The 14,242-nt window shown below is 39.3% G+C and overlaps 1 protein-coding gene and 1 pseudogene across 6 annotated transcripts in view; one reads left to right on the forward strand and one right to left on the reverse strand.

The window, feature by feature from the left end:
• The window catches only part of EFCAB3 (EF-hand calcium binding domain 3), a 235,506-nt gene that overhangs the window by 40,530 nt on the left and 180,734 nt on the right, over positions 1-14,242 (forward strand). For all 6 annotated transcript variants that reach the window (XM_086687643.1, XM_086687646.1, XM_086687641.1 and 3 more), the window contains 2 exons: positions 7,090-7,143; positions 13,826-13,930. In XM_086687643.1, coding sequence (XP_086543769.1) covers positions 7,090-7,143; positions 13,826-13,930 — 159 coding nt within the window. The remainder of the gene's footprint in view (positions 1-7,089; positions 7,144-13,825; positions 13,931-14,242) is intronic.
• LOC112864703 (iron-sulfur cluster assembly 1 homolog, mitochondrial pseudogene) lies at positions 3,703-4,068 on the reverse strand (annotated as a pseudogene).

Here is a 14,242-nt window from a genome sequence, read left to right on the forward strand (position 1 = left end):
AATGGAAGGAAGATAGCATGCAAAAAACAAATAACCCCATCTCGTAGGAATATAGTCAGTTTAACCTAAGGAACAACCAAAAAGAAGTACTTGACAATTAATTCATATTACAGAGCAATTTCATGGATTCAATAAAACTAGATCTCAAAATGAGAAGGTTACATAACATGGTGGCACCAAAAGAGACAGGGGCACCTGGATGGCTCAGTCGGTTAAGCATCTGACTTTGGCTCAGGTCATGATCTTGCAGTCCATGAGTTCAAGCCCTGCATTGGGCTCTGTGCTGACAGTCAAAGCTTGGAGCCTGTTTCAGATTCTGTGTCTCCCTCTCTCTCTCTGCCCCTCCCCCACTCATGCTCTGTCTGTCTCTGAGAAATGAATAAACCTTAAAAAAAATTTTTTTTATAAAAAAAAAAGAGACAAGGGTGCCTTGGTTGCTCAGTCGGTTAAGCATCCGACTTTGGCTCAGGTCATGATCTCATGGTTCAGTGAGTTCGAGCCCCTTGTTAGGCTCTGTGCTGACAGTTCAGAGCCTGGAGCCTGCTTCAGATTCTGTGTCTCCCTCTCTTTCTGTTCCTCCCCTGCTTATGCTCTTCTCTCAAAAATAAATAAAACATTAAAAATGTTTTTTTAAAAAGAGAGAGAGACAAACCATGAAACAGATTCCAAATGATAGAGAAAGAACTAAGGGTTGTGTCATAGACTCTAAGTCTAAAGTTCTCTTTTGACCAGCAAAAGAGTGGACACAAGATTAAACCAAGAGATGGATAATGTCTGGGGAAAAGACAAGAGCCCCGAATAAGGGCCCTTGCCCCATATTGATTCAGATCAGAAGGCTTACACCCAAATGTAATGGGTGTGTACAAAGAGACAAACTAGGAACATTAACTTGGGGACGTGAGGGAAAAGGGGGGTTTTGAAGATATACAGTGTTTGGGGTTTGGGTCAATATAAAACAAAATCTGGGCACCAGGCAGATGGGTAGGTGGTTGTTAACAGCAGACATGGGGCGCTCTTTATCATACCTGTTTATCTTTGCCAGCCTAGGGGATAAGGCAGATAGGGGAAATAACCTCAGGGTTAATAAGGCACCTTTTCTTACATTAACCATCTCCCGCTTCGGGCTGCTTTGCCTGCAGCACAGCGGTCCATAGTCCAATTAACCGATTTACCTAACCTGGCCCTATTCTTCTATGAAAGCAGATTTTCTGCTGTGGTACTTACTTGGGGGTGCTTCCACCCTGAATATCTAATCTTGCTCATTTCATATACCTATCAGGGGCACCTGGGTGGCTCAGTCAGTTGAGCATCCGACTTCGGCTCAGGTCATGATCTCACGGTCTGTGGGTTCAAGCCCCGTGTCGGGCTCTGTGCTGATAGCTCAGAGTCTGGAGCCTGCTTCGGATTCTGTGTCTCTCTCTCTCTCTCTGCTCCTCCCCTGCTCATGCTCTCTCTCTCTCTCTGTCAAAAATAAATAAACATTAAAAAAAAAATTTCACATACCTATCTATTGGGCACCTTTGCACCATACCTATTTTAGGCCTTTGCCTCTCCCTCTCTATTCTGGGACCTCTGCACCCCCTCTGTATTTTGGGGTGCCTTTGCTCCTCCCTATTCCTGGCACCTTTGTGCCTCCCTATTCTCGGGGTGTCTTTGCACCCCCCTATTCTTGGACTGCCAATCTAGTTTACCCAAACTTGGGTGTGAGCATTTTATGACTTTGTATTTCTTTATGCCTTGTTAACCCATTGGTGTAAACCTGGGGGATTCCTAAGCTTATCCCCACAGGGTTGCTGGAGGGAAGGTGGGGAGGGTGGGCTAAATGGGTGATGGGGATTAAGGAGGGCATTGTGATGAGCACTGGGTGTTGTATGGAAGTGATGAATCACTAAATTCTAGTCCTTAAAGTAATATTACACTATATGTTAACTAACTGGAGTTTAAGTAAAAACGAGGGGCGCCTGGCTGGCTCAGTTGGTTTTAAGCATCCGACTCTTTTTTTTTTATTTTTTTTTATGTTTATTCACTTTTGAAAGACAGAGAGAGACAGAGCACAAGCAGGTGTGGGGTGGAGAAAGAGGGGGACACAGAATCTGAAGCAGGCTCCAGGCTCTGAGCTGTCAGCACAGAGCGCAATGCGGGGCTCGAACTCACGAACCGCGAGATGACCTGAGCCGAAGCCGGACGCTCAACCGACTGAACCACCCAGGCACCCCTTAAGCATCTGACTCTTAATTTCAGCTCACACCATGATCTCACAGTCCTGAGATGGAGCCTGGCTTCAGACTTAAGATTCTTTCTCTCCCTCTCCTCTGCCCATCCCCCTCTCATGCACACTTTCTCTCAAGATAAATTTTAAAAAACATTTAAAAAAATTAATTAAAACTTGAAACTATAAAAAATAAAATTAAAAAATAATTAAATTTTAAAAATAAAACAAGGGGAATTGCCTAACTAAAGAAACAAAGTACTAAGCAATCATTATAGAATTACTAAATAAATTATAAACATCAAAGTAAAAAATAGATGTGGCTGAAATCTTATTGACAGACTAAGAGAACTTAAGATAATCACAGTAAAAGCAAAGGGAAAAGATTAATGTTATCAGGAATTTAAATTTTTTTAATGTTTATTTATTTATTTATTGAGAGAAAGAGAGAGAGAGAGAGAGAGAGAGAGCAAGTGAGCAGGCAATGGGTAGAAAGTTAAAGAGACAGAATCCCAAGCAGGCTCTGTGCTGTCAGCACAGAGTCCTATGAGGGGCTGAAACTCACAAACTGTGAGATCATGACCTGAGCTGAAATCAAGAGTTGGACATTTAACCAACGGAGCCACCCAGGCACCCCTAATGCTATCTGGAATTTAAATAAAATCTTAAAAAAATATATTAATGTTCTCTGGGAAGATCTTTTATGAAGACCAATCTTTTTAATGTAATTTACCTGCCTAGTATAAGTGTCCTAAGACGTATGTAAACCTCCAAATCTGTTTTGTCAGTGTATTTAGAAAATACACAAGAATCTTTACAAACCTAAAAATATAAACTTGTGAGCACTAAAAAAATTTTTTTAATGATTAAAAGTCAGAACTTCCTACCTCTAAATTTTAAAAGCTGTCAACTGGTCAGGAAAATGCTAATGGATTTGGAGTCAGGCCATTCAACAGAGATCTAATGACTGCATACCTATTAAGAATACATTTCCCAAAATCCTCTCAGAAAGGCAACTGTAATGGAATTAGTTCTAACAGAAAAGATTCAAGAGAGTTAAGTGCAGAGTAGGATTTTTTTTTCCTTAACAGAAAAGTGAGTGGAACAGGTGAGTGAAATAGGTAAAGGGGATTTAGAGTAGAATTATCTTGATGAGCACTGAGAAATGTATAAAATTGTGTAATTAGGATATTGTGCATCTAAAACTTCCTGAATGTTAATTACACATGAATTTTTTAAAAGGAAGGGAAAAAGTAGAAAAATGACCCCCCAAAAGTGAGGGCTTCTCATTTTCTGTCCTCTAAAAAGAATACAAATAACATCATCTAGAGTCTAACATAGTGGCTTCGTTTTCAAAATGCATCACTGTATTTTCCTCATAAGGCAGTTATACATTATAAACCTTAAGCATATAACAGTCACGTGATTTTTTCCCTAAGCCCGCAGACTTCCACAAGCCTCCAGGAGCTTACAGCCAGACTAGTCCCGAGGTTTCACATATTAAAGCTTTCTCCACAGCCACAAGTTTCTTTTCTTGTTGGGGTTGTTGAACACAAACTCTTCAACTTAGACCAATTCTGTTCCTAAAAGTGTTAGCTGTGCTTTCTTTTTGATGAACACTCTGACTCCATCTTGAACAACGTCCCCATCGGAATCTACTTTTGTTTTGGTATATTCTAGAATATAAGAAAAGCTATTACAATCCCTGGTTTGAACACAAACTTTCACACCTATGTGTTCAAACTTATTTTTGAGAAGTTGTTTACTGCTGAAAGTGTCAGAGTAGGGGCAGGTGGGTCGGCCTGCATCTTCCTTTTCCTCACAGTCCAAACAGTGGCTTGGACTAACAAAGTTAACATCATCCTTGGTGTTCTGGTGTCCTAGGCTGACTATTGTATAATTTTCCAGGTAAAGTTTTGCATTTAATGCAATGGATTTATTTTTAGGTATTTTTTATACTATTGAAAATGGTATACTTAAATTTTTTTCTTTTTCAGTTTGTTGCTGATACATAAAAAATATTGATTTTTGTGTAATGACCTTGTACCCAGCAACCTTTCTATACATTTATAAATTATAATTATCTGAATATCCTCCTGAGTTTTCTACATATATGTTTCCAAATAATGGCAGTTTTCTTTCTTTTCTATCATTATGCCTTTTATTTCTTCATCATGCCTTACTGCTTCAGTTAGGATTTCCAGTATAGTATTGTAAATGTGATGATAGTGGACATCCTTACCTCATTTCTTTTCCTTTTTTTCTTTTAGAGAGAGAGAGAGCACAAGTGGGGGCTGAGCAGAGGGAGAGGAAGGGAGAGAATCTTAAGCAGGCTCCATGCTCAGCACCACACCTGATGTGGGGGCTCGATCTTAGGACCATGAAATTGTGACCTGAGCTGAAATCAAGAGTCAGATGCTTAAACGACTGAGCCACCCAGGAGTTCCTACTTCATTTCTTTTTTTTTTTTTTATTAAAATTTTTTTAATGTTTATTTATTTTTGAGAGAGAGAAAGACAGAACATGAGTGGGAGAGTGGCAGAGAGAGAGGGAGACACGGAATCTGAAGCAGGCTCTGAGCTGTCAACACGATGTGGGGCTTGAACCCATGAACCATGAGATCAAGACCTGAGCCGAAGTCGGACACTCAACCGACTGAGCCACTCAGGTGCCCCAGCCTGCCTCATTTCTGATCGCGAAGAGAAACGTTTCCATATTTCACCATTAAGTATTACCTTATTGAAGTTTTATATATATAACTTTTATCAGATTAAAGGAGTTCCCTTCTATTCCTATTTTGCTAAGAGTTTTGTCTTATTTCTTTCAACAATGTTTTGTAGTGTTTGAAGTATGATCTTTGTACTTCTTTTGTTAACTTTATTCCTAGGTGATTTATTCTATTTAGTGCTCTTCTAAGTGACACTTTCCTTACTATTATTTTTGAATTGCTTATAGCCATTACTTTTTAATGTGTTGAGATTTGGCTTTATAATCCAGTACATGGTGATTTTTGCTAAATATTCCCTATGTGAAAAAATATGCATTCTGAAATTATTGGGTACGGTGTTGCCTATATCTCCATTAAATCAACTTTGTTAAATTTCTTGTTCAAATATCCTAAAGTCTTAATGATTTAATATCTTAATATCTGCTTATTCTATTAACTACTGACAAAGATGTATCAAATCTCCCCCTGGGTGCCTAGATGGCTTATGACTCAGGTCATGACTCATAATTTGTGACTTTGAGCCCCACATCTGGCTCTGTGCAGACAGCGTGGAGCCTGCTTAAGATTCTCCCTCTCTCTGCCCCGACCTCTGCTCGCACACTCTCTATCTCAAAATAAATGAACTTTAAAAAATTTCTCTCAGTGTAATTTTGGATTTTTATTTCTCATTATAATTTTATAATTTTCTTTGTTTTTTTTTTTTTGAGACCATGCTAATACGAGCATACAAGTTTGGAATTATAACATCTTCATGGTGAATTAAACTTCTTTTTGTTATTACTAGAAAAGCTTTTTCTTAAAGCCTATTTTGTTTGATGTTAATATTCCTACTCTACCTTTGCTTAGTGTTTGTATGGTCTACTTATCCATCCTTTTACTTTTGACTTCTCTGAATCCTTAGATTTCAGATATTTTAAATTCTTAAATTTTGAGCCTTAGATCACTTCCTTGATGAATTTTACCTAGCATATAAGTAAGAAACAATTTCCACGTTACTCAACTCTTCAAAAAACATAAAAACAAGAAACACTTGCCAGTTTGATTTATGGAACTATCATAATCTTTATACCGAAATTTGATGAAGACAACACAAAAAAGGAAAATCACAGGCTAATCTTTGTATAAACAAACAATGCAAAAATCCTAACCAATTACCATGCAAAAACCCTAAACAATTAGCAATCTGAAAATCATTTTTGCAATATTAGTGGTAATTATGAGATTACTGACATATTTGTGTTTAAATCTACTTTTACTGAATTCCTGTTTTTGTACCACATGTTCAACTTTCTGTTTCCTTCCATTCTTGCCTTCCTTTTGGACTAATTATTTTTTATTTTTCTTGTTAATTTAGAAGCCTCAAAGGTTATTGTAGAAATTACAATATGCATCCTTAATCTATCATAATTCGATTTTATTTTGGACTTTTATCCTCATTCAAGATGATACTGTTTTTGTTTTATACGATGTTTTCCCAGAATTATTTATATATTATCATTTCATTTCTTCTTATCCTTCCTTCCCTGTTGTTCTATATTGAAAGGGAACACTGAGAGCTAAGTCAAATAAGAAAATTTTTTTCAGGCATCTGGATGCCTCAGTTGGCTAAGTGTCTGACTCTTGATCTCGGCTCAGGTCATGATCTCAGGGTTTGTGAGATCAAGGCCTGTGTCAGGCTCTGTGCTGCCAATGTGGAGCCTGCTTGAGATTCTCTCTCTCCCTCTCTCTCTGCCCCTCCCCTGCTTGTGTGTGTGCTCTCTCTCTCTCAAAATAAATAAACTTAAAATTTTTTTAATTAAAAAATTAAAAAAATATATTTTCAACCTGTACCTAAACAGTCATATAAAATTTTACAGCATCAGGAACCAAAAGAAATGTATAAATAGTTAACAGGAGAACAAAAAACCGACTATAAACAAAATAACAGAATCTGAATACAGGGGAAAAAACTGAGATGCATGAAACAAAGTGGAGGAAAAAACTTTAAAAAGCATTCTTATATCTAAGTAAATATGATGAAAAATGTAATATAATAGTCTGGAACTAAAATTCAAGATGATATCAATGTTCTAGTTGGGGTACAGGTATCATAAGTAGAGAAAGCAGAAGGAACAGTCTCATTGTTGGTCTGTGACTGCTTTTTGTCTTACAGGTGGTGGGAAGGTTGACCTGAAAAATGTGACAATGAAAATGAAAGAGTTTACAGGTGAGTTTCTATGACACTGAAACCCTAATGCTTTATAATAAATTATATTTAAATTTTTATATTCCTAGTAGTCTATTGTCCATATTAATTTTGCCATTTTACCCAGTTATTATAAAATATAAAATATTTCTGCCTGATAAAATCCATTTGATCTTGGATTATCTGTTTGAAAAATAAACTATAAGACTTGCTTTTGATAACATGTCCTATGTACTGTACAGATTTTTTTCTCAGATATGTATATATGTCTTCACCTACATGTAAACAGCTAAATTTTAGGTAAGCACATGAATAAATAAGGTAAGGTTTTGGAAAGCTCAAGATAATGTGGTTTTGTCAACGATCAACTACATAAGTCAGTATAAGATCTCCTGCCATAATCATTTCTTTCGGCAATTCATTATCCAATTTGGTAACTAGATTTTATTCTGTTCATTATACCCCAAATTAAGGGAGCCTTTATTATATCAATAATTTAGGAACAAATTTGCTTTGACTTCTAATGACACACTGTATTTCCACATTCCATTTTACTTTCACTCTTTATTTTTTTATTTTTTTTTTCCTGTTTATTTTTTTTTTATTTTTTTTTTATATGAAATTTATTGTCAAATTGGTTTCCATACAACACCCAGTGCTCATCCCAAAAGGTGCCCTCCTCAGTACCCGTCACCCACCCTCTCCTCCCTCCCACCCCCCATCAACCCTTAGTTTGTTCTCAGTTCTCAACAGTCTCTTATGCTTTGGCTCTCTCCCACTCTAACCTCTTTTTTTTTTTTTTTTTTTGTTCCCCTCCCCCATGGGTTTCTCTTAAGTTTCTCAGGATCCACATAAGAGTGAAACCATATGGTATCTGTCTTTCTCTGTATGGCTTATTTCACTTAGCATCACACTCTCCAGTTCCATCCACGTTGCTACAAAAGGCCATATTTCATTTTTTCTCATTGCCACGTAGTACTCCATTGTGTATATAAACCACAATTTCTTTATCCATTCATCAGTTGATGGACATTTAGGCTCTTTCCATAATTTGGCTATTGTTGAGAGTGCTGCTATGAACATTGGGGTACAAGTGCCCCTATGCATCAGTACTCCTGTGTCCCTTGGATAAATTCCTAGCAGTGCTATTGCTGGGTCATAGGGTAGGTCTATTTTTAATTTTCTGAGGAACCTCCACACTGCTTTCCAGAGCGGCTGCACCAATTTGCATTCCCACCAACAGTGCAAGAGGGTTCCCGTTTCTCCACATCCTCTCCAGCATCTATAGTCTCCTGATTTGTTCATTTTGGCCACTCTGACTGGCGTGAGGTGATATCTGAGTGTGGTTTTGATTTGTATTTCCCTGATAAGGAGCGACGCTGAACATCTTTTCATGTGCCTGTTGGCCATCCGGATGTCTTCTTTAGAGAAGTGTCTATTCATGTTTTCTGCCCATTTCTTCACTGGGTTATTTGCTTTTCGGGTGTGGAGTTTGGTGAGCTCTTTATAGATTTTGGATACTAGCCCTTTGTCCGATATGTCATTTGCAAATATCTTTTCCCATTCCGTTGGTTGCCTTTTAGTTTTGTTGGTTGTTTCCTTTGCTGTGCAGAAGCTTTTTATCTTCATAAGGTCCCAGGAATTCACTTTTGCTTTTAATTCCCTTGCCTTTGGGGATGTGTCGAGTAAGAGATTGCTACGGCTGAGGTCAGAGAGGTCTTTTCCTTCTTTCTCCTCTAAGGTTTTGATGGTTTCCTGTCTCACATTCAGGTCCTTTATCCATTTTGAGTTTATTTTTGTGAATGGTGTGAGAAAGTGGTCTAGTTTCAACCTTCTGCATGTTGCTGTCCAGTTCTCCCAGCACCATTTGTTAAAGAGACTGTCTTTTTTCCATTGGATGTTCTTTCCTGCTTTGTCAAAGATGAGTTGGCCATACGTTTGTGGGTCTAGTTCTGGGGTTTCTATTCTATTCCATTGGTCTATGTGTCTGTTTTTCTGCCAATACCATGCTGTCTTGATGATGACAGCTTTGTAGTAGAGGCTAAAGTCTGGGATTGTGATGCCTCCTGCTTTGGTCTTCTTCTTCAAAATTACTTTGGCTATTCGGGGCCTTTTGTGGTTCCATATGAATTTTAGGATTGCTTGTTCTAGTTTCGAGAAGTATGCTGGTGCAATTTTGATTGGGATTGCATTGAATGTGTAGATAACTTTGGGTAGTATTGACATTTTGATAATATTTATTCTTCCAATCCATGAGCAGGGAATGTCTTTCCATTTCTTTAAATCTTCTTCAATTACCTTCATAAGCTTTCTATAGTTTTCAGCATACAGATCCTTTACATCTTTGGTTAGATTTATTCCTAGGTATTTTATGCTTCTTGGTGCAATTGTGAATGGGATCAGTTTCTTTATTTGTCTTTCTGTTGCTTCATTGTTAGTGTATAAGAATGCAACTGATTTCTGTACATTGATTTTGTATCCTGCAACTTTGCTGAATTCATGTATCAGTTCTAGCAGACTTTTGGTGGAGTCTATCGGATTTTCCATGTATAATATCATGTCATCTGCAAAGAGCGAAAGCTTGACTTCATCTTTGCCAATTTTGACACCTTTGATTTCCTTTTGTTGTCTGATTGCTGTTGCTAGAACTTCCAGCACTATGTTAAATAACAGCGGTGAGAGTGGGCATCCCTGTCGTGTTCCTGATCTCAGGGAAAAAGCTCTCAGTTTTTCCCCGTTGAGGATGATGTTAGCTGTGGGCTTTTCATAAATGGCTTTTATGATCTTTAAGTATGTTCCTTCTATCCCGACTTTCTCAAGAGTCTTTATTAAGAAAGGGTGCTGGATTTTATCAAAGGCCTTTTCTGCATCGATTGACAGGATCATATGGTTTTTCTCCTTTTTTTTGTTAATGTGATGTATCACGTTGATTGATTTGCGAATGTTGAACCAGCCCTGCATCCCAGGAATGAATCCCACTTGATCATGGTGAATAATTCTTTTTATATGCCGTTGAATTCGATTTGCTAGTATCTTATTGAGAATTTTTGCATCCATATTCATCAGGGATATTGGCCTGTAGTTCTCTTTTTTTACTGGATCTCTGTCTGGTTTAGGAATCAAAGTAATACTGGCTTCATAGAATGAGTCTGCAAGTTTTCCTTCCCTTTCTATTTCTTGGAATAGCTTGAGAAGGATAGGTATTATCTCTGCTTTAAACGTCTGGTAGAACTCCCCTGGGAAGCCATCTGGTCCTGGACTCTTATTTGTTGGGAGATTTTTGATAACCGATTCAATTTCTTCGCTGGTGATGGGTCTGTTCAAGCTTTCTATTTCCTCCTGATTGAGTTTTGGAAGAGTGTGGGTGTTCAGGAATTTGTCCATTTCTTCCAGGTTGTCCAATTTGTTGGCATATAATTTTTCATAGTATTCCCTGATAATTGTTTGTATCTCTGAGGGATTGGTTGTAATTATTCCATTTTCATTCATGATTTTATTTATTTGGGTCATCTCCCTTTTCTTTTTGAGAAGCCTGGCTAGAGGTTTGTCAATTTTGTTTATTTTTTCAAAAAACCAACTCTTGGTTTCGTTGATCTGCTCTACAGTTTTTTTAGATTCTATATTGTTTATTTCTGCTCTGATCTTTATTATTTCTCTTCTTCTGCTGGGTTTAGGCTGCCTTTGCTGTTCTGCTTCTATTTCCTTTAGGTGTGCTGTTAGATTTTGTATTTGGGATTTTTCTTGTTTCTTGAGATAGGCCTGGATTGCAATGTATTTTCCTCTCAGGACTGCCTTCGCTGCATCCCAAAGCGTTTGGATTGTTGTATTTTCATTTTCGTTTGTTTCCATATATTTTTTAATTTCTTCTCTAATTGCCTGGTTGACCCACTCATTCGTTAGTAGGGTGTTCTTTAACCTCCATGCTTTTGGAGGTTTTCCAGACTTTTTTCTGTGGTTGATTTCAAGCTTCATAGCATTGTGGTCTGAAAGTATGCATGGTATGATTTCAATTCTTGTAAACTTATGAAGGGCTGTTTTGTGACCCAGTATATGATCTATCTTGGAGAATGTTCCATGTGCACTCGAGAAGAAAGTATATTCTGTTGCTTTGGGATGCAGAGTTCTAAATATATCTGTCAAGTCCATCTGATCCAATGTCTCATTCAGGGCCCTTGTTTCTTTATTGACCGTGTGTCTAGTTGATCTATCCATTTCTGTAAGTGGGGTGTTAAAGTCCCCTGCAATTACCACATTCTTATCAATAAGGTTGCTTATGTTTATGAGTAATTGTTTTATATATTTGGGCGCTCCGGTATTCGGTGCATAGACATTTATAATTGTTAGCTCTTCCTGATGGATAGACCCTGTCACTATTACATAATGTCCTTCTTCATCTCTTGTTACAGCCTTTAATTTAAAGTCTAGTTTGTCTGATATAAGGATGGCTACTCCAGCTTTCTTTTGGCTTCCAGTAGCATGATAAATAGATCTCCATCCCCTCACTCTCAATCTAAAGGTGTCCTCAGGTCTAAAATGAGTCTCTTGTAGACAGCAAATAGATGGGTCTTGTTTTTTTATCCATTCTGATACCCTAAGTCTTTTGGTTGGCGCATTTAATCCATTTACATTCAGTGTTATTATAGAAAGGTATGGGTTTAGAGTCATTGTGATGTCTGTATGTTTTATGCTTGTAGTGATGTCTCTGGTACTTTGTCTCACAGGGTCCCCCTTAGGATCTCTTGTAGGGCTGGTTTAGTGGTGACAAATTCCTTCAGTTTTTGTTTGTTTGGGAAGACCTTTATCTCTCCTTCGATTCTAAATGACAGACTTGCTGGATAAAGGATTCTCGGCTGCATATTTTTTCTGTCTAGCACACTGAAAATCTCGTGCCAATTCTTTCTGGCCTGCCAAGTTTCAAAAGAGAGATCAGTCACGAGTCTTATAGGTCTCCCTTTATATGTGAGGGCACGTTTACCCCTTGCTGCTTTCAGAATTTTCTCTTTATCCTTGTATTTTGCCAGTTTCACTATGATATGTCGTGCAGAAGATCGATTCAAGTTACGTCTGAAGGGAGTTCTCTGTGCCTCTTGGATTTCAATGCCTTTTTCCTTCCCCAGTTCAGGGAAGTTCTCAGCTATTATTTCTTCAAGTACCCCTTCAGCACCTTTCCCTCTCTCTTCCTCCTCTGGGATACCAATAATGCGTAGATTATTTCTTTTTAGTGTATCACTTAGTTCTCTAATTTTCCCCTCGTACTCCTGGATTTTTTTATCTCTCTTTTTCTCAGCTTCCTCTTTTTCCATAACTTTATCTTCTAGTTCACCTATTCTCTCCTCTGCCTCTTCAATCCGAGCCGTGGTGGTTTCCATTTTGTTATGCATTTCGTTTAAAGCGTTTTTCAGCTCCTCGTGACTGTTCCTTAGTCCCTTGATCTCTGTAGCAAGAGATTCTCTGCTGTCCACTATACTGTTTTCAAGCCCAGTGATTAATTTTATGACTATTATTCTAAATTCACTTTCTGTTATATTATTTAAATCCTTTTTGATCAGCTCATTAGCTGTTGTTATTTCCTGGAGATTCTTCTGAGGGGAATTCTTCCGCTTGGTCATTTTGGATACTCCCTGGCGTGGTGAGGACCTGCAGGGCACTTCCCCTGTGCTGTGGTGTATAACTGGAGTTGGTGGGCGGAGCCGCAGTCAGACCTGATGTCTGCCCCCAGCCCACCGCTGTGTCCACAGTCAGACTGGTGCGTGCCTTCTCTTCCCCTCTCCTATGGGCGGGATTCACTGTGGGGTGGGGTGGCCTGTCTGGGCTACTTGCACACTGCCAGGCTTGTGATGCTGGGGATCTGGCGTCTTAGCTGGGGTGGGTAGGCAAGGTGCACAGGGGCAGGAGGGGCAGGCTTAGCTTGCTTCTCCTTAGGTGATCCTCTTCAGGAGGGGCCCTGTGGCAGCAGGAGGGAGTCAGATCCGCTGCGGGAGGTTTGGCTCCGCAGAAGCGCAGAGTTGGGTGTTTGCGCGGAGCGAGCAAGTTCCCTGGCAGGAACTGGTTCTCTTTGGGATTTTGGCTGGGGGATGGGCGGGGGAGATGGCGCTGGCGAGCGCCTTTGTTCCCCACCAAACTGAGCTCTGTCGTCCGGGGGCTCAGCAGCTCTCCTTCCCTTTGTCCTCCAGCCTTCCCGCTTTCTGAGCAGAGCTGTTAATTTATGACCTCCCAGACGCTAAGTCGCGCTTGCTGTCGGAACACAGTCCGTCAGGCCCCTCCGCTTTTTGCAAGCCAGACTCGGGGGCTCTGCTTGGCCGGCGAGCCGCCCCTCCGCCCCGGCTCCCTCCCGCCAGTCCGTGGAGCGCGCACCGCCTCGCCGCCCTTCCTACCCTCTTCCGTGGGCCTCTCGTCTGCGCTTGGCTCCGGCGACTCCGTTCTGCTAATCCTCTGGTGGTTTTCTGGGTTATTTAGGCAGGTGTAGGTGGAATCTAAGTGATCAGCAGGACGCGCGGTGAGCCCAGCGTCCTCCTACGCCGCCATCTCTACTTTCACTCTTTAATCCCCAACTGGGAATGATGCCATATAAGCTATTTTAAGTATATTTAAAAGTACATATCATATAGGTCAATAACATTTTCTTATGAACCTCTTAAACTTACATAATATTGAGTAATTAATTTCTATAATTTTCACCTATAAACCTTCTGTATTTTCAAAGGAGAAAAGATTGGTGCCACAGATCTGAAAAACATTCTTGGAGACATGGGGATAGAAGTCAACGATAAGGAATGTCTGGAACTACAAAAATTACTACCCGCTGATGGTGAGCTGCATCTGTGACCTCCAGAGAGTTCAGTTTAATGGTTCTATTTATGATCTTTATATTTTAAAGTGACACATGTTCAGGTATTTGTTACCTGCACCCATCCTCCAGCTCTTGCTTGAACAGTCTCTTACTCTGTACTATTCAAGTACAGAGTTCAGCTGTGAAAAAGAATCCTTTTCCACAAAATCAGTATTGAGGAAAGATGTTACTGATGATTTGGGAAGGGAAAGGACAGAGGGATTTATATCTTGTCTCAGTAAACATTGCAAAAGTCCTCATAAATTCCTGTTCTCTCCCAGAGTTACTGTT

Source organism: Puma concolor, chromosome E1 (genome assembly GCF_028749965.1).
Source record: "Puma concolor isolate L17-30 chromosome E1, mPumCon1.1.hap2, whole genome shotgun sequence".
NCBI classification, from domain to species: Eukaryota; Metazoa; Chordata; class Mammalia; order Carnivora; family Felidae; genus Puma; species Puma concolor.